Source organism: Zeugodacus cucurbitae, chromosome 2 (genome assembly GCF_028554725.1).
Source record: "Zeugodacus cucurbitae isolate PBARC_wt_2022May chromosome 2, idZeuCucr1.2, whole genome shotgun sequence".
In the NCBI taxonomy this organism is placed as follows: domain Eukaryota; kingdom Metazoa; phylum Arthropoda; class Insecta; order Diptera; family Tephritidae; genus Zeugodacus; species Zeugodacus cucurbitae.
Window position 1 is genome coordinate 62160867 of NC_071667.1, and position 20257 is coordinate 62181123.

Below are 20257 nucleotides of genomic sequence, written 5' to 3' on the forward strand. Positions count from 1 at the left end.
TCTTGGAATTAAAAAAGAAAAACAAAATTTCCCGCAAATGTCGATAATTCGGCTCAAAAAGTGACATTTTCAGTTGAGAATAAGTTTGGAATGCAAACAGATCTCTACAAATATTTTGTTGGATTAATGTTGACACAAATGTCCAAGATCGATATATAAAAAGTCGATTTAATCGACCAGTGCTTGACCCTAGAGACATCTATTGGAAAACGGCGGAAGCAAAGTTGTAGACCAATATCTTTAATAATCTAGAGATGTTTGCTTTTAGACTTTATTGCGAACTCTTCTAACATTATAACATGTATGACTAAAATTTTCTATTCCAGGGTGTCCAAAGGAAATGCTGTGGGGTGATTAGAAAAAAATTTAATTATTTTCACCTTTAACCTTTCCTATTTAACCTTAATAAAATTTATTGCTACTCAGGGGAGTTTCAAACTTTGATGCTGATGGAAATCTAGCCAGAAATAATCCTAATATTTTATTTCCTATAATGAGATGTTCCTGTAACTAACCATACTAAGGTTAATATTATTATTCTATTGTTAAGTAATCCCTGAACCGGCTCCAACAAAAAAAAAAGAATATAAAACGAAAACCAAATTTGTTTTAAAAACCATTGTATTTTTTTAATATGCTCATTTCTTGTAATAAATAGTTTTCAATTCTTATTAATATTATTTGCATTTTGTTCAACGTTTTTCTAAGCAATGCATGACAGTACAATTGATTAAATTACTAAGAATAAAATAAATAAATAAACAAACAAATTTAGGCGAATTCTGCTCAAATACAAACCAAAAAGAAAAATAATAAATAATACTTTCACGATTATGATTCAAATACAAAATACATATTGTACACATATTTTTAAAATCCAATCGGAAAGGCAAATAAAAAAGTTGAGTAAAATTGTCTGAATACATAAAAAATGATTTTAATTAAATTTCACCATTTTGGGTGATAGTTTGAAAGCCCTTCAGTGTGGGCGAGAAACGAATTCCTCACATATATTTATATGATTATTATTCGAATGCACTGTATATGCGTTAATTTGATAAGATATCATCTTGTTTGTCTTCAACAGATGTTTACAACTAAATTTACTAACATAATTATTATTATTATTAAGCAGACAGGAGCTTTCGCCTCTAAAGTACGAGAGCATATCACAGTTTCCAGCACTTTTTATATAGCAAGGCACTTGGAGTGCGAAAGCACTTTTTCTAAACGAGCGCCCGTTAAGGCTGTAAATCCAATTAAGCGATCCCGCGCGCAACTCTACGGCAACGTATTGCGTCAGTATATTAGCGGTTGCGTTTGTGTTCGTGATTCTTCCCAGCACTCTCGAACGCAATGATTTTAAATCTTGCGCTGACTGTACATATCGGAAATTAGCCGGACGATATTGACTTCGCCAATTGTCTTTCTGAAGAATAACTCCTCGATAGTGAATCCCGACACTTTGCTGAGCAGTGGCAATATACCGACCAGTGCCTGAAAACGTAACGGTTGCGTCGGTTGTGTACGCATCACGTAGGCTTGTAGTGTATTGCGTGCCTCCTCGTACAAAGTGGATATCTTGGTCGATTCGACGAGGCCACGTGAATCGCCGGACGTACTGGAATTTGGGCTGCTGCTTTCGCCAGTTCCAAAAGAATTGTTAGCAGCATCGTCGCTCCCGCTTGGTCGACGGAAGAGCGTGATCGCACGTAAGCACTCATACTCATTGACATCGATATTGAGATGACAGATTTTATTGAGTACATCTTGAAAGAAGTGCACTTCGCATTTCACCATATTAACCACTTCGCGATTCATATTCTCCGATTCATAGATGAAGAGCAATTGTTGAAAATTTATCGGCATGAGATGCTGGGCCATTGCTAGTATAAAAAACTCTTTCCATGATTCCTCCAACAATTGTAATTGATCGGGCAATGGTAATTGCTGGAAAGCTTCTACACTCTTAATCCAATTGACATTCTTGAAGAGATGCTCTGCGGCAGTCTCTTTTAAATTTTCCGCAGCCATCAACGGCGGCGTCGGTGGTAAGGAGCGATGATTAATGAATGGCGTATTTTGCGGAAAAAACCCGAACGGATTTTGATGCATCGCATGATGTGCTGCTACACGTGAGACGGATAGATCCAATACCATAGGCGGCTGGAAAGGATTGCCCAAAGCTGGGTGTGGATGATGTCGTGGCGGTGCTGGTGGTGGTGGCGGCACACTCGGTATTAGCATAGGTCCCATCGGAAACCCGTTAAATATACTATGACTTATCATCAGATCTGATGGCATATCGCCCGAACCCATAACGACCTCCTTGTATAATGCCATTTGCCGACGCAATGTGGAGTTGCGCGGTCCGCGTTCATGTTGTACCGCATCCTTATTCATGCCAACTTCGAAGCATTTGCGCAAACGACAGGCGCGACATTGATTGCGGTGGGTTTTGTCGACCACGCAAACTCCTTGCTTCTGCGATTTGCAAACATATTGTCGGGAGCGTCGTATGGAACGCTTAAAGAATCCAGCACAACCATCGCAAGCGTAGATGCCGTAATGCTTACCGGAGCTATGGTCACGACAAACTTTGCAAGGCACATGATAGAGTATACGGCCTGAAGGGGGAACACAAAAGAAAGGTAATTATTAGTTGAGGTTTTGCCAAATAACGGGTTCGCAATTACTCATGCGGTGTGAGCAGCGGGCGGTGGAACTGTGACGGCCTTTTCGCTGTTTGCGCAAAGCGTTACATAACAATCCGGAACGCCTCCCATACCAGCCTTTACGTAATCATAATGGAAGTTATGGAGGTTTACCCGCGTTGCGCTTTTGCAGTTCCAACACGCCTATTGCTATTCCAAAGTTCTTGCATGTTTCGACGTAATCCCAGAAAGGCGTTAATACTTACTTGAAGCAGCTGGTGACAAGCGCGCTGGATTGTATTTGTTTTCCGCAGATTCCGGTGATACCTCGGCGGAACTCATTTTTTTCAGCCGTGTGCTGGCACCACTTGGAACAACTTAGTATTGTTTAATCACTTGTAAAGTCTTTGCAATTTTCTTTGTTGCTTTCAAAAACAGTTTTCAAATTTCATATAACTCTTATATATAAATATATATATTGTATAGTCTTTGTTGTTTTTATAACAATTATTAATATTTTTTCTTTTTTTTTCAATCTTGCACTAAACTAACGCGATCGTCTTCAATGCACTCATACACTTTTGGACGACTATTGCGAACGAGATCTCGACTGGTTGTGATGCTTTCTTACAGTTTTCCTCCTGCTTTAATAGTCCCAGCCGTGCTGCCAAAAATATCCTTTATGGATATCTACGCATTATACGTGCACTGCCATTCATGCTAACAATTGCTGATCATCCCTCTTATATTTGAGTTCGTTCATTGGCTGCCGCAGAAGCGTACATTCAGGGTGTGGTTTCTCTTGCTCTTTCTCTAATGCAATTGCCTTGACTGAGAGAGTAAGAGTGAGAATTCAATATTTCTTCGACAGATCCTGCAACTGCTGACGACCTGCCATAATGAAAAGTATATAGGAAAAGCAGAGAATTGTCATTAGTTTGAGTGTGAACCAAAGCAGATCGCTCTCTAATGGCTATGTACAAATGGTGTGCGGCCGCTGGTTGTGACCTTTATTACATTGCAACCAACAACAACAAACACGTTGAATATCTGTGCGTTGTCACCGAAGTGGCGCATAGACGCATACGCGCTCTTTCCGCTGTTTCTTCTTCTTCTACTACGTTCTTTCTTCCTTTTGCCTGTCGTCCGGTATTGTTCTGGTTAAGTACTCATAATTATGTTTTCAGTTTGGTCTATTGTGTGTCGTGGATTTTTATGACACAGCCATTCTTTTGATTTAATGGCGTATGTGTGAACGCATCATATTCTATGCCTGTACCTGCTCTAATGATAGGGTTGTTATTGTTTTCGCTTTTTTTTTCTTTTCGCGCAGCCAGTCTATTATTTTTTTTTCTTTGCGCAATCGAAAATATGTGTAAATAGTATTTAATTAAACTTGTAAATACAACAACACCCCCCACAGCAAAGTTTGCCCTTAACGCGCGAAATCTTCGATTTAACAGATATATTTTGTTTTTAACAATCACATGTATCTTCTTGCAAAATTTCATATGTTTATATGTGTAATTACAAGAATATTAATTTACCGTCTGAATTTCGTAGTTTTGTAATGTGCCCTATTGCGAAAACTTTGTAAATTGTTCACTTTTTTATACAAAAAAAAAACCAACAACCACATAAATCCTTAAGAACTAGTAGAAAACCCTAGCCACATGCAAAAACCTTGTCAGAATTTATGATAGTACTTAGTTCCGTTATTCGTTGTAGAATTTGAGGTTTTCTTCATTATACTTTAACGCACAGAGTTGCAATTACTTACGTTAATTAATTAGATTTCTTTATTAACAAATATTTATTAATTTGTGTTAAAGTGTTAAAATTTAGATCTAGGTCTAAGCCCTCAAAAATGGCCTAATTTTGATCATTTATTCTGTGAGCAAAGAAAAACAAATCAAATTTATCTATTACATATGTATGGGTATATACAAAATTGTGTTTGATATTTTGATACAAAATGGGCAAATATTCGGAATGATCTTTGTAAAGAGACTTTACGGGTGGCTAGTGAAAAATAAAAAACGTAATCTTTATTTACTCAAACCTTACTACAAATGGTGTACTAGTAAATGTGTATTTTTTACCGAAAATATGATTAGCAAATTGAGTAAGACTCTGTGTAAGAGTAAGAATCCATCCCTCATAAATATACTTTAAGCCCAAAAAATTTGGATTTTTTTTTTAATTATAGACTGTTCTGTCGCCTCAAATTAGTAATAATTGCTTTCTTATGATGCCTTTTCCGATATATGTATTTCTATGTTAATGTCGTCATATGTTGAATAATCAAAAACCTGCTTTGGAATAAATAATTGATACTAAGTAACTTCTATTATCACTGAAATAATAAAGTTACTTAAAAATCTGACTAATTTTTTGTTTTTTTTTTTTGCTATTAAATTCTGAACTCATTAACCATTTCTATAGCAATTTTGCAATTATAATTGGATATACACTTCGTCTTTCGTATATTTCAACTACATTAAGTAATAAATAATGAGTTATATTTATTTATATACAGTGGAACTTCTCTAACTCGAATCACCATAATCCACAAAAAAACTTCAAGTTAGAGAGACTTCGAGTTATAGAATTTTCATTAAAACATATAAATTTTCAAAAAGCTGTAAAGTATAGATTTTTACTCTGTTCTATTTATTAACTTCGCATGTATTCTGCAATTTTGTTTGTTGCATTTTGCTATTATTGGCTCTTGACATCTCTATCCCATGCCTTGTGTTTAATGATTTATGCAATCCATATGTGTAATATTATATTTTTTGTTTGCCTCCATACAATATAGAGGGACTCTTTTAAAATTCTGCCTCGATAGTAAAATTTTAAATTTTGTATTATGTCCTGACCAAAAAGTTCGATTTATGGAAGGAAATTTGTATCAAAGTTGCACTCTATTGCCTCTTCAAGAATTCGAGTTATGGAGAACTTCAAGTTATAGAAATTCGAGTTAGGGAAGGAAATTTGTATGAAATTTGGCTTCTAAACGCTATTGCCTTGCGTTCCACTGTACTTCTACGACGTTACTTACAATCATACTAAATCTTATGGATCATTGTCAGATTGATACCAGCTTAAGTGAATATAGACTTAAAACAGAAGAATGAAGTAATGCATTTAGACAATTATAATTATATTTTATTAAATTAATTATATATATTTTATTTCATAACAAAAAAAACAATAGTTCTTGTCACAGCCACGCAGAGTAAATATTTTACTTAACGATAATAATATGTGATCTGATAATATTACTGTTGTTTATAGATATTAAAATAAATTTTGTAAATTATATTGTCTATCTTTTAATTATACTCGTACCATACTTTTGTGGATATCTTCGAATACTATCAACCAATGTAAATAATACATTCGAGTACAAAAATTACATTAAAAAAATAATAATAGCTAAGAGTTTAAGTCTCCATATTGAGATCTGAAAAAAAATCAAAAAAACAGAAGAGATAATTTAAATATCAAATTTGTATTTTATTATGTTATATTAATTTATATTATTTTGTATAATAAAAAAAAATATTTATCTAATATTTTTAAATAATTTCTGCTAAGATTTGTCGCTCTCATATTTAATCTGCGAGGAGTACAAAAAAGTACCTAATGCCCTCATGTATCGAGTTGCTTAGTTTGTACACCTTTAAAAAATGAAGAAACATCGCATTTGAAGGTCATTATATGTATTTGTACTTAATAGTTTTAGTAAAAAATGAAACTTAATCTATCGTTTCTAAAGAAAATACTAGTTTCAAAACGTATAAGTACAAACAAAGTCAATTGGCTTTCTTTCTATAAATTCCGTCTAAAAAACATACATTTGTAAATACTTCTTCTTCTTAACTGGCGTAGAAACCGCTTACGCGGTTATAGCCGAGTCCACAACAGTGCGCCACGCATCTCTCCTTTTGGCGGTTTGGCGCCAATTGGTAATACCAAGTGAAGACAGGTCCTTCTCCACCTGGTCCTTCCACCGGAGTGGAGGTCTCCCTCTTCCTCGGCTTCCACCAGCGGGTACTGCATCGAAAACTTTCAGAGCTGGGGCACTTTCATCCATTCGAACAACATGACCCAGCCAGCGTAGCCGCTGTCTTTTTATTCGCTGGACTATGTCTATGTCGTCGAACAACACATACAGCTCATCATTCCATCTTCTGCGGTATTCGCCGTTGCCAATGTTTAAGGGACCGTAAATCTTCCGCAAAACCTTTCTCTCGAAAACTCCTAGTGCCGTCTCATCGGATGTTGACACCGTCCACGCTTCTGCACCATAAAGTAGGACGGGAATGATGAGGGACTTGTAGAGTTTAGTTTTTGTTCGTCGAGAGAGGACTTTACTTTTCAATTGCCTACTCAGTCCATAGTAGCACCTGTTGGCAAGAGTGATTCTGCGTTGGATTTCAAGGCTGACATTATTATCGGTGTTAATGTTGGTTCCTAGGTATACGAAATTATCTACAACTTCAAAGTTATGACTGTCAACAGTGACGTGGGAGCCAAGACGCGAATGCGCTGACTGTTGGAGGATGGAGTCATATGTAGAAGTTCACGTAAGTGAGGAAAGTTTCTGACTGCCATTCACTTGGGAGTGGCCAGGAACGATTCTTTTACATGTGGCTCAAGCAGCTCACAACTTCCGGTCTTAGACCAAGTATCCTCTGGGTAGCCAACAGACATCCGTCTGGAAGCGAGCTAAAGTGAGAAGGCGAATCCCGCTTATGCGGTTGTGCGTAGGGCTTGGGACCCACCACATAAAAACGAATAACCAGTGAATAAGAAACATTTGTAAATACACTTTCTTTAAAAATCGCTATTTTATAAAGAAATTAAATTGAAGAAGAATTTCTTGAAATACACAAAATTTAAGCTAAAATATTTAAAATTTCGTTAAAAATCCGGTTAAGGTCTTGACTTCATTTAAACGGCTTTTGGAGCTTTCGATGCGACACTCGAAGTTTGATGGATTAAAATAATCAAGAATTTCAACATAAATTTAAGACGATTTAACCAACTTAGATATACAAATGCTGATCTTCTCCTCTCTTTCTGCCCTCTGCATTATAGTAGTGAAATATTGATCTACAATTACAATTAATATATAATTCAAATTTCACGATATCAATTTATTGTGTCAAAACACTGTTTCCTATTAACTATCCATCACTCATGCGGACAATAAAACACCCAACGCACAACACACCGCGCAGGCAATTAAATGCTATGGGAAACTTTTTCACCGCTACAAATTAAGTAATAAGAAACTGAAACTGCACAATAAAACGCTTGACATGAGAACACACACACACCAAAAGGTCTAATTAGAATAAACCTTCAACGAAGTAAGCGCTCGGCCACATCAAGCATCCACCTCTGATATTTAGTACCATTTGTGACGGCCACTTCCCAAGCCACTTGCCACCCCACAGAGACACCACGCACTCATACTCATAACTGAAGTGAAAACAAAAATAGTATAGCAATCAAGGGTTGCTTCGGTGGTTATCAAAAGTTCATCAGTTGGTGGCATCACATTGTAGGTGGCAAATAAACAAAACACACCAACAACAACAAGCGTATGTTACACTACTGTTGAAGTGCGCAACCACCTTTAAGTTGTACGTTCAGCAGTTGAGGCTGGCAGCACTCGGTGTATGGGAATTTTCTGATCACTTCACTCACTTTTTTGATGATTCGATCGCGTGTGATGCTTTGCTCGTTGATGCAAATAACATTAATTCCGTTGGAAAGTGAGGTCCTCTAACTATCATCATGTAAATATGTATGCTAGAATTAATCCAGATGACATGACATATTCAAATTGATGCTTCAGTGATGATCACATGCAGCATATAAAATAAAACGTGGGAAATTTTTTATATTGAAGCTGTGCCCTTCATTTCTTTTAGAGTTTGAGTATATTGTCATATGAAAATTTGGAATCTATAAAATGCTTGTAAAATACTATAAAGTGATGTGACTTTAATATAAAAGTACTAAATAAAATAGTTTATTGATTTAAACATAATTCCAAGTTAGCTCACCTATACCTGTATAAAAGCTTCCCCTTGATACAATTTATTCTACACATATAACATAATTTCTAAGAAAAGTAGAACAAATTCGTTTGAATATCAAACTGTTGAGTTTCCTGAGACTCTGTGTTGATTTGAGATCCATTTTTTAATTGTGGAGCAAGTTACAACACTTTGGATTGAGTTCTTCGCGCGATGACTACTCGGTTGACAGTTGCTGGGATTTCAGTATGAATTGATGGAACCATGTTTCGTCCATGCTCACATAATTACACAAAAATCGTCAGAACCAACCCACCCACACCCTAGAGTTCCCTATACCCAAATAATCATAAATGATTTGTCCAACCGAAAGACAAACTGAATTCGTGGTTCAACCTAACTCATTTAAGATAAGTCGAAATATTTGTACGGCCCCTTTGGATATCATAGAATCTATGACATATATTCAATGTCTTCGGTGCTCTTATATATATGTGACCTGGTCTACGGAAAGGGGGCTTAGGTGTCAAAAAATCAATTTTCACTTTTTAGTTGATTCGGATGGAAGATGAGAGTTGTTTCCCAGAAAACTAGGTTTCGCACGTTAGCTCCCTTTTCGTAGATCAGGTCACATATATATATATATAAGAGCACCGGTGCTCTTATACCTTTAAGAAATTTTGCAAACCATTTACGATCGTTTGATTCGCCCAGTCGCAGATCTCGGATAATACTAATCAAGTATTTTTTGGCCTTTTTCAAGAGCATTGTTCTCATAAAAAAATACTCTCACTCAAAATCTAAGACGCCCTTAAAATAACTATATCCCACTACTTGATATACAGTTCAACAAAAGAAAATATATCGGTATCAGGCTTGCTTTGTACAAAAGGCTAAGCAAAACAAATCTCATGGTTCTACTTGAAGAAGTGTCTCATTAGCCATCGTTAAGACGATGTCCAAAAATTAAAAAATATGCTCACAAAAGCATTATAGTATTAATATTAGGAACCTTATAGGTACCGCTCTTGCTAAGGTGGACGTATCTAAAATCGATCTTCTCATAATAAGAATATATCAAAATCGTTCTGCAATTTTCTGATGTTAGACATTTTTGTTAAATCTGTGCTCAAGTAGTTTCGGTCGAGTTAGGTAAAGACTTCCAAGTTTGAGATTGGACCGACATATATCTTTGGATGACAGATGAAGTGTAATGGCATATCGATATCAAGACGGTAGTATTCTAGAAATACTTATTTTGGACATATTTTACAATAGAGTTTCCACATATCGAAAGTAAAAAAGTGAATTTGAGCATATTTCAAATCGAGGAAGCGAAAGACCGGATAATAATTATAAATTATATACTTGTGTATACATTTATAAAAATGGTTTGAAGTGAACTGAAATAGAAAAAATATTTCTTATTGAATTTGAAATTGCTTTTCATTACACTTTCCAATAATATTGTAACTTAAAAGTCACAAGCCATATCAAAAGCCCACCTCAATTTTTCTTTATTCTAAATTGCTATAATTCAGAAATCTATTATTCCATTCAACCCAAGTCAACTACCATTGTTCAAGGACCTTTTTAATCGCACCTTGCTATTTTCATATAACCGCACAAAGAGGAACTTGTTCAGGTGAGCAATCGTAGCCAAGGTGTGCAATTGTATATACCTGAGATACCTGGTTCCAAAAACCATCACACCCCTGAACCCCGAACTATGAAAACTCAGGATTTGCATACCTTTAGAAAAGTTAATTCACGGCAATAATATTAAATAAAAATTCAAAGGTGAAATAAAATGGCCCATAAAACTCAGGTGAAATTAATCAATTCAGCACTCGATTCGGCAAGCAGCGCAGAGGCCTCTCTTGAAAGTGTTGAAACATAGCGTTAAAACACTGCTTTAGTGGCATTTAGTATGGTCTCTGTGTATGTTTGTTGCTGTGTTTATGTACATGTTATTTGTTGTCAGGTCATTAGGACACACAAGCGAACAATTTAGCAATCGTTTGTGTGTTTGAGCATGCGCGACGTGAAAAAGATAAAACAAAACTTCTACAACAATAGCAATGACCGCAGAGGAGCGTAAACACTGCTCACACAGCCACACACGCACATACACGAAGAGAGCATTTGTTATGGTTTGTTTTATTGTTTTGCTTTTGTGGCAGCATAGCTGACAAAATGGCAGCACTAGCTGGCGACTCACACTTGGGAGCGATTTTTTTTTTGTTCACCACTACAGACAGAAGAGGCGCTGTTTTAATGTTGGGGAAATCCCAAATGAGAAAGAGGTGTCATACATGTACATATATATTTTATACATAAATTTGCATAAGAATACACTGAAATAGCTTATGACAGCGTCCTGTGTCCTTGATACTTCGAAAATAAACAGACATACAATAAAAGTGCAATTTTTCACACTTTCCTTCCTTCGGGCCGTCGTTTGTTTATACTATATCATCCATAATTACATGTGTAAACATAAGTTGGCGCGTTCTATGCTACCTCAAACTTATTGACGGAAAGTCCAAAAATTGTTTGGGTGATGACCTTGAAAACTAAAGAATTCTTTTATAGTATTCTACGAGATTTTGTGACGATTTTGTGCACGTTACGAACGAAATGTGCGCTCACGAGATTTAAAAATAAAAATTGAATTATATGGTGTAATTATTATATGTAGAAGACAACGAAGTATCGTCAATTTAATTTTGTTCTTCGATTAGTAGTCCTGTTTTTGTCAAATATGTATTTATATATACTTTTAGGATGAAAACCGTACCAGATTTACAAAAAAAGTTGACTTTTTTTTTTGGAATATCACATTATTCCAATGATTTAACTCACATTTTAATGATTCAATTAATCAATTGACTGGTATATCAATAGATATTATACTGCTACTTCCTACTTCCCTGAAATTGGCTACCACGGCCGCTAAAGTGATAACAGTCCACGATCTCGTATCGACAGAACTCCGATTAAAGGTGATACCTCTCGCTACGTGGCATACATATATTCGACAGTTTTAACAGTTGACTACACCTGACAAAGCTGCTTCGAAAAAGATAAGACTATCCCATGGACCGGAAAGATCTTAAGGCTCACAAGGTGTGATCTACATCGAATAGCTGGAGGAGAACAAAACATGACATTATTGTGTCGATTCATGCACCGAATTGCAGTAAATGGAACTCATACTTCCGTTGGCGCAGAATTGATTGAATTAGGCTACAATCTCCAAATCGCCGAGAAAAAATTTGAATGAAATGAGGAGGTTATCGACGTCATGGAAACCACTAAGCAGATCTCCAGAAGGCGAATCGCACAGTGACGACGCGGCGTTTATAGTGACTGTTCTACTAATCGAATGTCCTAGAGAAGGGAAGGTGATGAGAAGAGCAAAGTGGTGACAGAGATCTACTATGCCGAATTATTGAATATATTCGATTATGAATTGCTGGAAGAATAGCCAAGTTAGGTAGATGCAGATCACCAGAAAACATAATTTTGAAACAAGTTGGAGTGAAAATCTTATTTTCACCTGGGGTTAAAAGAAGATTTTTGCTTTTCTTTTGTAAACCCGAATTAAGTATTAGTATTAAGTATTGCAGTTTTTCATATCCTACTAAGGAATAAACAAATTATCAAACACAGACGTGGTGCAATTGCAATCAAGGGTTGTTTGAGCAGTTATCAAGAGCTCATCAGTCGTATATGTACATTGGTAAATGGTGCTATACTCCCATTCTAAAATTGTTCAACCACCACCACCAGGTATGCTGTGCACTAATAAACATGCGATATATGAGAATTTGATGATACATTTTCAATTTTTGAAGTTTCAATTGCGTGTGATGCTATGCTCATTGATGCAAATAGCATTAATTCCACCGGTGAGTGGTGTATTTTAACTTGCAACATGTATCTAGTTAGGGAAATTAATTTGAAATTTGAATACGACAAAAATGATGCTGCAATTATGACCATTAAAAGGTTGATGGGTCAGAAAGCGTGGGAATTCATCTTTATATCATCGAGAGCGACAATCGGGCTAACGTGTAATCAAGCAATAAACTTTAAAGAATATTGTTATGTTCAACATAAAATTTTTGTAAACTTTCAAAGAAAAATTAAACTTTCACCTTCAAGATCAAGCAACAATTATATTTATTTTTATACTATTATCTATCTTCAGATGTACAGGTGGGAAATGATAACTATGCCAATGTGGGAGAACTTCTCGAGTTGAGTACAATTAACCAATAGTATTACCTTACAATTCTTCTTCTTCTTAACTGGCGTAGAAACCGCTTACGCGGTTATAGCCGAGTCCACAACAGTGCGCCACGCATCTCTCCTTTTGGCGGTTTGGCGCCAATTGGTAATACCAAGTGAAGACAGGTCCTTCTCCACCTGGTCCTTCCACCGGAGTGGAGGTCTCCCTCTTCCTCGGCTTCCACCAGCGGGTACTGCATCGAAAACTTTCAGAGCTGGGGCACTTTCATCCATTCGAACAACATGACCCAGCCAGCGTAGCCGCTGTCTTTTTATTCGCTGGACTATGTCTATGTCGTCGAACAACACATACAGCTCATCATTCCATCTTCTGCGGTATTCGCCGTTGCCAATGTTTAAGGGACCGTAAATCTTCCGCAAAACCTTTCTCTCGAAAACTCCTAGTGCCGTCTCATCGGATGTTGACACCGTCCACGCTTCTGCACCATAAAGTAGGACGGGAATGATGAGGGACTTGTAGAGTTTAGTTTTTGTTTGTTTTGAGGTAAAAACAAACTTGAAGCTTAGGTTTTTGAACCCCATCTATGAGTGCCTAGTTATTGCTTACCTTTAGTAAAGTTAATTCTGCTCATAAAGTGAAAGAGTTAGGACCCGCAGGTGAGATTAAGAAACTATATTGTCAACAAGCGATTCAACATACCACAAAATCCAACATAATTACAATGCCCACAAAATTCAGGTGAAATTAATAAATGCTACTTTGTAAGTGGCTCGAAGGTACAAGTATGTGGCTACTAAATCTAGGCTACTACAATTACCCTAAAATACTTAAAAAAGGGTTGTATGCAAATCTGCGAACATACACTGCTGTAGGGTCATTAAGATATTCAAATGAACAATTTAGCGCTCTTTTGTCTGCAAATCTTTGCGCATGCGCGACGTTTGCATACGACGATAACCGCAGCAAAGTGTTGTTGATGATTTCAATGCAATTCTTTGCTCTTGTTGGAGTTTAAGTGACGAAAGGACAGCACTTTTAGAAGCGAATGCTTGTGTTTAAGGGCAAGCACGTGTTTAGCCGACAAACAAGTTATGTCCTGTTAATGGAAAATCGAATATGCCGAAGGCTTAGGTAAGCACAACAAATATTGAGGGGACAAGTATGTATATATACAAATCTACTGTTAAGAACTTGCTACATTTTGTGTAACATAGTCTAAGAAAATCAGCGAAAACAACAGAAATTTATGAACTAACAATAACCTTGTGGCGATGACCGAAATTTGCATACAGACCAAAAAAAGTAACCATCACACACCAAGTCTACCTCAAGAAATGAAAAAAAAAAGATTGATAACGCACAAAAAGTCCATACAACAAAAGAAAACTCTCACCACATTCTTTCTCAAAACGGTTTGTTTACACATAAACAAAAATCTTACTGTAAATAAACCATTAAAAAATAATTTAAAGGTTTTTGAATCTATTGACGGAATTTCCCATTTTAAAAAGAGTCAAGGTCAATTAATAACCTTGAACACTCGGTATACCCGAGTTACCCGTTACCCTTCGCGGAAGTACATGGCAAACATTTTAGGTAATTGAACCGTGATATGGTGCTGATCGTTCCAAAATTTATTTAGTAACAACAGCTAAACAATAAGTTATTCAATCGCACACTTTAAGGAATTACTTCATTACAGAGCACTTAAGGTAGGAATATATTTTTTTGTAAATAAGGAAAAAATATTGAAAATACTTCCTTTCAGACATTATTTAAGTGGATAAAAAGATTATATTGAGGTTCTCTATGTGAAATGGCTATTCTATGATCATAACATAATAAATAAGCAAGTAGGAATGGTTCGGTTTTAAACTCTCGCAATTTATTTATTTAACTTTAAATTAACTAACATCCAATTTGATTCCCCGAAAATCATTATACATATTTAGTAAATTAGGGCTGGGGTGATTCTTGGACCAATTTTAATCTATAAATTAAATTTTTGATTTTTTAATTTTTTTGTATATTTCAAATTTTTAATTCTTTTTTTTTTGTTTTTGTTTTTTATTTAAAATTATCACGTACTTGAATCTAATCTACATAATAATTAAAAAAAAAAGCAAAAACCAAAAAAACAAACAAAAAAAAAAATAAAAATTTGAAAAATACAAAAAAATTAAAAAAAATATTAAAAAATAAAAAAAAACAAAAAGGGATTAAATGCCTGCTACGTCCACGTCGTTAATCCTGGATTACGCTAAATTCTGATAATAATAGTGCGTAAATCAATGATTTTTCATCATGTTCTGAGTTGGTTTTTTATTTGTAGCTCATACAAATAGTGCTGTCCCAAAATTCCCTTTGGGGGGTAAAAAGGTGATGAAATAAGGAACATTTTAAGATATTTTCGAAAAAAACGAAGGGGGCATAAGTTGTTAAAAATTCCAAAATTTTTTTTTTTTTTTCATTGTTTGCTATGAAATATTAATTTTAAAAATTTTTACGATATACAGTTTCAAAGTTTGAGAAATTCTGTACAAAAAAGTCACATGGTGTTTTAAAATCTGTTCATTAGTTTTAAAGTTATGGCGGTTCGAAAATTTTTTTACAAAAAACTTTGGCCCCTTATAATATGGCAACCCCGCGTTACACAGACCTAAAACCATATGTTTTATGTTAGGTTTTACATGTACTATAAGATATATAATTGCCAAAGAAAATAAAGAACTTTTTTTTTCAAGTGGCTTTTGGCTCACAGACCGTTGGGAGTGGTACCAGCCTAGCCGTGAGCTTGCGGCAGTAGTCTGCTTTAGAAGCCGAAAAAAGCGTTTTTTAGCAATTTTTTTTGAAAGGGACGGAAATGATTGCGGTAAACGGAATTTTAAGACGATAGTGTACTATATTTAAGGCTTAAAAAACAATATTTATTATTAAAAAATATTGACATTTTTTCAAAGTAGTAAGTATTTTTCTGGAGCGCCTGGAGTCAGCACTTGTAAATCGGTGCCGGTGATGGAGGTCGTGCGATATAAAATTCCAAATTTTTTCGAAGTTTAAAAAAAAATCAAAAAAATTGACTTTAAGTTGCAAAACAAGTAGTTTAAATAATACTTTTCTCCAACTTTTTTACCTCAAATAGAAGATAATTTAATATATAATATAATAATTTAATACTGAAGCTAGATCACTTTGGTTTTTTTCGTTCGGACATATATTCTTTTTGCTATAGCCGGCACCGTTTTCTAACAGCTGTGAAAATGAAAACTCGAGAAAACGCGCTTTAAAGGTCTGCCTGAGCATTCGCACCTGCTCGGCGCTCGCCCACTAAAACTGCTCCAGCTTCGAAAATATGTCGAATTGGCCTCTGAAATTTTAAAGGCATATTCTTGGATAGTTTTTAAAGAGAATTAAAATAATACAAAAAATAGATTTTTTGAAACCTGTAAAGCAGACTACTGCCTTAATGACTTTCTCAAATCGCTAAACGGATGACATCTAGGACTCTAAAGCCGACGAAACAATTACTCTAGTCATCAGCAATCTCGGATACGACTGTCATCTGATTATCTTGTATTTGGTCCGCTGCTTTATCCTAAATGGAACAAGAAAACCTAGTGCTTAGTTTAGATTATGATCTTATTATCATTATAAAAAGTATACAGTCTCACTTATTTTGGCACTCTAGCTCCACAAATCGCCAGTACTGTTCTCACATCGTTTGCATTTTTCTATATGCCGGGTGATCTTAAGAAACTAACAAGTTCTGGAAATACTGTGATATAATTTTATAAGAATAGTATTCATTTTACAAAGCGACAGTCGCTGCAACAATTCTCAGTTCTAAAATTTCATTGCATCCCTTAATTTTAGTTGCAATTAAATGCCTTACACTTGATGGCAATAAAAAAAAAATTGATGAGATCACGCGTCGCTGATATAACTTTGCACAAAACAAAAAAAAAATGAAAGAAAGATGAAGACAAGTGCACCACTAGCAAACGAGTGGGAAAATTGTAAACAACAAAAGAAATAGAATGAAGTGAAATATAAAACATGAGAAGCGCGCATTGGAACGCGTAATTTTGTTGTATGAAAAGCGTTCACTGGCAATTCGAAATCAATTCGAACATGATTTCAGTAACAGGTTCAACAGTCACGTTCAAAAGTTGAGAGAACGAGCACAATTGCAAATAGATTTGAGCAATGAAGAGTGGTCTTTGTTGTTGTTATTTAGCTATTTCATTTTATTATCATATTTTTTGCTGTTTTTTGTTTTTGGTTTTTGTATTTTCCCTAAGTGAAATTTAAGTAAACGAAATTGCGGTTAATTTCATGGAAAGTCTTTGTGCTCCATTGGAGCAGAGATTCTTTAAAAATCAATTAGTTGTAAAATATGTATAGTGAAAGGGTTCGTGCTTTTGTTTGCCGACAACAAAAAATATAATACAAATTTTCATATTCAACGAATTTTATTGTGTAATTTTTTAGGTTGAAAATTTAAGTTTGAAGAAAAATATGAAAAAAAAATGGAAAGCAAGTATTTTTTCGGCTGAATCAATTGTGCAAAAGATTTATCTAATAAAATCACGATATTCACTACTTATTCAATAGACTCCAAACGATTCAAGTGGGCGTTCAGGCAGCACTATTATTATCCTGACATCTTTTTCTGAAATTTATTTGCGCGAATAGAAGAACCCTCATCACTTGTTCCAATCCGATCGTTTAGTCGCATAAAGTGTTTGCTTGATTAAGATCGTGTTGTACTTCTGGTGCGGGGAGCAAGAAGCAGCAGCATACTCGTACTACTGCTGCTCAGGGAGCACAACACATTTCAATGCATGTCAACATTTTGATGTCTTATCACGATGATGAGCTATGACAAGATGCTAAGTTAAATAGCGGACTTCGGAGTAGAAGAAAAAAAAACTTCGTCTTGTCTATGCAGGTCCTTGTTTCCATTGACGCATTGTTGTTGTCAATCAATTCCTTACACATGCTTCGGCATTCATGTCCAGGCGACCAACTGGTGGTGCGTCATTTAACTTCGTTTAATAGTCTGACGGCATTTTGATTTCATCACATATCGTATGACAAATTCGTAAGAAGCACGTACACGCATCTCTATGTACAATAATGAGTAGACGTTGCTTCACCTCCTTCACCGCTTCTATGTACAGCTACCTTTTGAGATCAACCGCTAGCGATCACTTTATCCTCGTTCAACTTGTAATCCTTGTAAATAAACAACAACAAGCGATTGAGTTATTTCGATCTTGATTGGATGTTGAAGAAAACCATCAATGGTTGTTGTTGTAATAGTTGTGTTAGAAATGTAATTTGAATCGTTTTAACATTTTCGGTTATTGATAATAATATATATTTTTTTTATTATCCAACAACCTTCACCAAGCAGTGACCACATATCATGGTCATAAAGTGTTAAGCTTGTCAATTGTTCTGTAATAAATCCATAATAAAGGGTATTTAGTGAGTAAAAAATAAAAACAGATGTAGATTTGTAGATATGTATTAATACATTAGGATGGTTCTGAAAAACTCCAATAATATTCGTTATAGTTGTTATAAAGGGTCTGACTATAGCGATCTTCCAACTTTTCAATTTTATTTGTAACTATAGCGTATTTGCTTCAGTACAGACCTCAGTCTCGCTTATAATATCTTTTGTTTTAAGTATCCATAAATAAATCAAGTCGTCAATCGGTGTCGCTCAGGCCAGAATATTATATATGTATACATGTCTGAAACCTTCAATCATAGACGAGCCGTCTTGGGGGTTAATGTTCAGAAAGCATGCTGTAAAATTCGTCTTCCTAAATTTAAACCACACCCTAATATATCCTATAACACTAATCTACACATGAAAATTAAAATATTGGAATATGTACATATTTGTTTTTGTTTTTGGTTATTTTTTACTGATATCATCGCAACTGACATTTCAATGAAATTTTGCTCAAAGATGATGGTTTACTTCGAGTTTCACTCCTTTTTAAATGACATTTATGTGTGTCTGCTTTAATGCAAAAACAATGCCAGCTTGAATGGGTTGAATTTCGCAAAAGCCGAGTTACCAGCACTCAGAAATGACATCTCTGTTTTCGATTGACACTTGCAGATTAGTGAAGTGTTGAGTGGCCATTCGCAAATTTTTCCAGTTAATTGCTGTATTGACATTCAATACACGACCATTGAGTGCACAAACAGAAACACGTATTCAAGCGTGAAGTGCATATTTATTTACAGTTTTTGTTTTATTTTTATTTTTTTGGAAAAATTGTGCCTCTCAGTTATTTACGGGGAGTGTACCACAGGATTGTAAGATTATGGTGAACTGGACATCTGTGCCATGATTTGCATTTTTAGCATGCGCTTAGGCATTTTTGGAAGATTTTCTGTTCCATTTTGTATTTTTATATGAATTAACTTTTTGGTTCTTTGACTTTTCAAAATTATAATCGCATCTTCCGGTTGTTAAGTGTGTCTCGGCAAATATAATTTCTTATAGTGAATTTGCTTGTGTTTAAGTGAAAATACTTTTGAATACACCTTCAAAAACAAACATTCACGCATTTCATGAGATCTAGAATTGTTTTCTTTCGAAAATTGTATTAAACTGATTTGTAACGGTTTTCATGAGAATATTATTCTAAAGGCTTTCTAGAAGAAATTAAAAGCATATAATTTAAATTTATGGCCTAGAATTTAGCTTTACTATAATGATACGGGTTTGCCATTATATTTTAAAACTGATTTCGGGCAGTAATCGCCGCGGTTGGCTCGAGTAAATTACAACCGAGATGCACTATTTATGACCAAATATTGCAGCTTTTAAGGGGTACGTCAACAACAAACGTTGTTCCGCCGTAGGTCCGTTGATTAGGAAGTGTCAAAAGAACTGAGAATAAATCCAGTAACAGCTGTCAAAAAGACTAATTCCGAAAAAATATTGCCTGATTGAAAACCACAAGTAGGGCATATTTTATGGTCGGTATTTTCAAAATTATTTTTTTCGAACAATGAGCAAATATCATACAAAGATATATCCGTCTCCATATGGAAAAGCTGTAGAACTTATAATATGATGCGAATTGAAAAGCATTTACCTATTTGGATATAATTAATCAGGTTGATAGGGAAAATCGTACCATTTTCATAGCCTATCTCTCATGAATGACTGTGAATTTATATGTTAATTTTCTGAATACATCAAGAGAGTTCACTGTTTCTATTTTTCATATATTTCTTCTTCGTATTATATC

The 20257-nt window shown here is 35.1% G+C and overlaps 1 protein-coding gene and 1 long non-coding RNA gene across 3 annotated transcripts; both read right to left on the reverse strand.

Moving 5' to 3' along the window:
• Positions 1 to 634: 634 nt before the first annotated feature.
• Positions 635 to 4349, reverse strand: LOC105213869 (protein tailless). Its single transcript, XM_011186965.3, has 3 exons — positions 4202 to 4349; positions 2921 to 3545; positions 635 to 2627 (listed from the first exon to the last, which is right to left on the reverse strand). The coding sequence occupies exons 2-3, from the start codon at positions 2994 to 2996 to the stop codon at positions 1363 to 1365; spliced, it is 1341 nt and encodes a 446-aa protein (XP_011185267.1). The 5' UTR covers positions 2997 to 3545; positions 4202 to 4349; the 3' UTR covers positions 635 to 1362.
• Positions 4350 to 5891: 1542 nt separating this feature from the next.
• Positions 5892 to 18832, reverse strand: LOC128924118 (uncharacterized). Of its 2 annotated transcripts, none has more exons than XR_008472802.1 (3): positions 16643 to 18832; positions 16415 to 16585; positions 5892 to 6123 (listed from the first exon to the last, which is right to left on the reverse strand). It is a non-coding gene; the product is annotated as an uncharacterized LOC128924118 (long non-coding RNA). The 2 variants fall into 2 exon arrangements; XR_008472801.1 differs by lacking the exon at positions 5892 to 6123 and adding an exon at positions 15203 to 16338 and having other exon boundaries at positions 16643 to 18829.
• Between the last annotated feature and the right edge of the window lie 1425 nt (positions 18833 to 20257).

What these genes read in the sequence shown, in the direction of transcription:
- LOC105213869 (XM_011186965.3), bottom strand. Translation starts at nt 2,996, where the DNA reads ATGAGTTCCGCCGAGGTATCACCGGAATCTGCGGAAAACAAATACAAT. An exon ending in CTTGTCACCAGCTGCTTCAA is followed by an intron (nt 2,628 to 2,920) that starts GTAAGTATTAAC and finishes TTCCCCCTTCAG; the next exon opens with GCCGTATACTCTATCATGTG.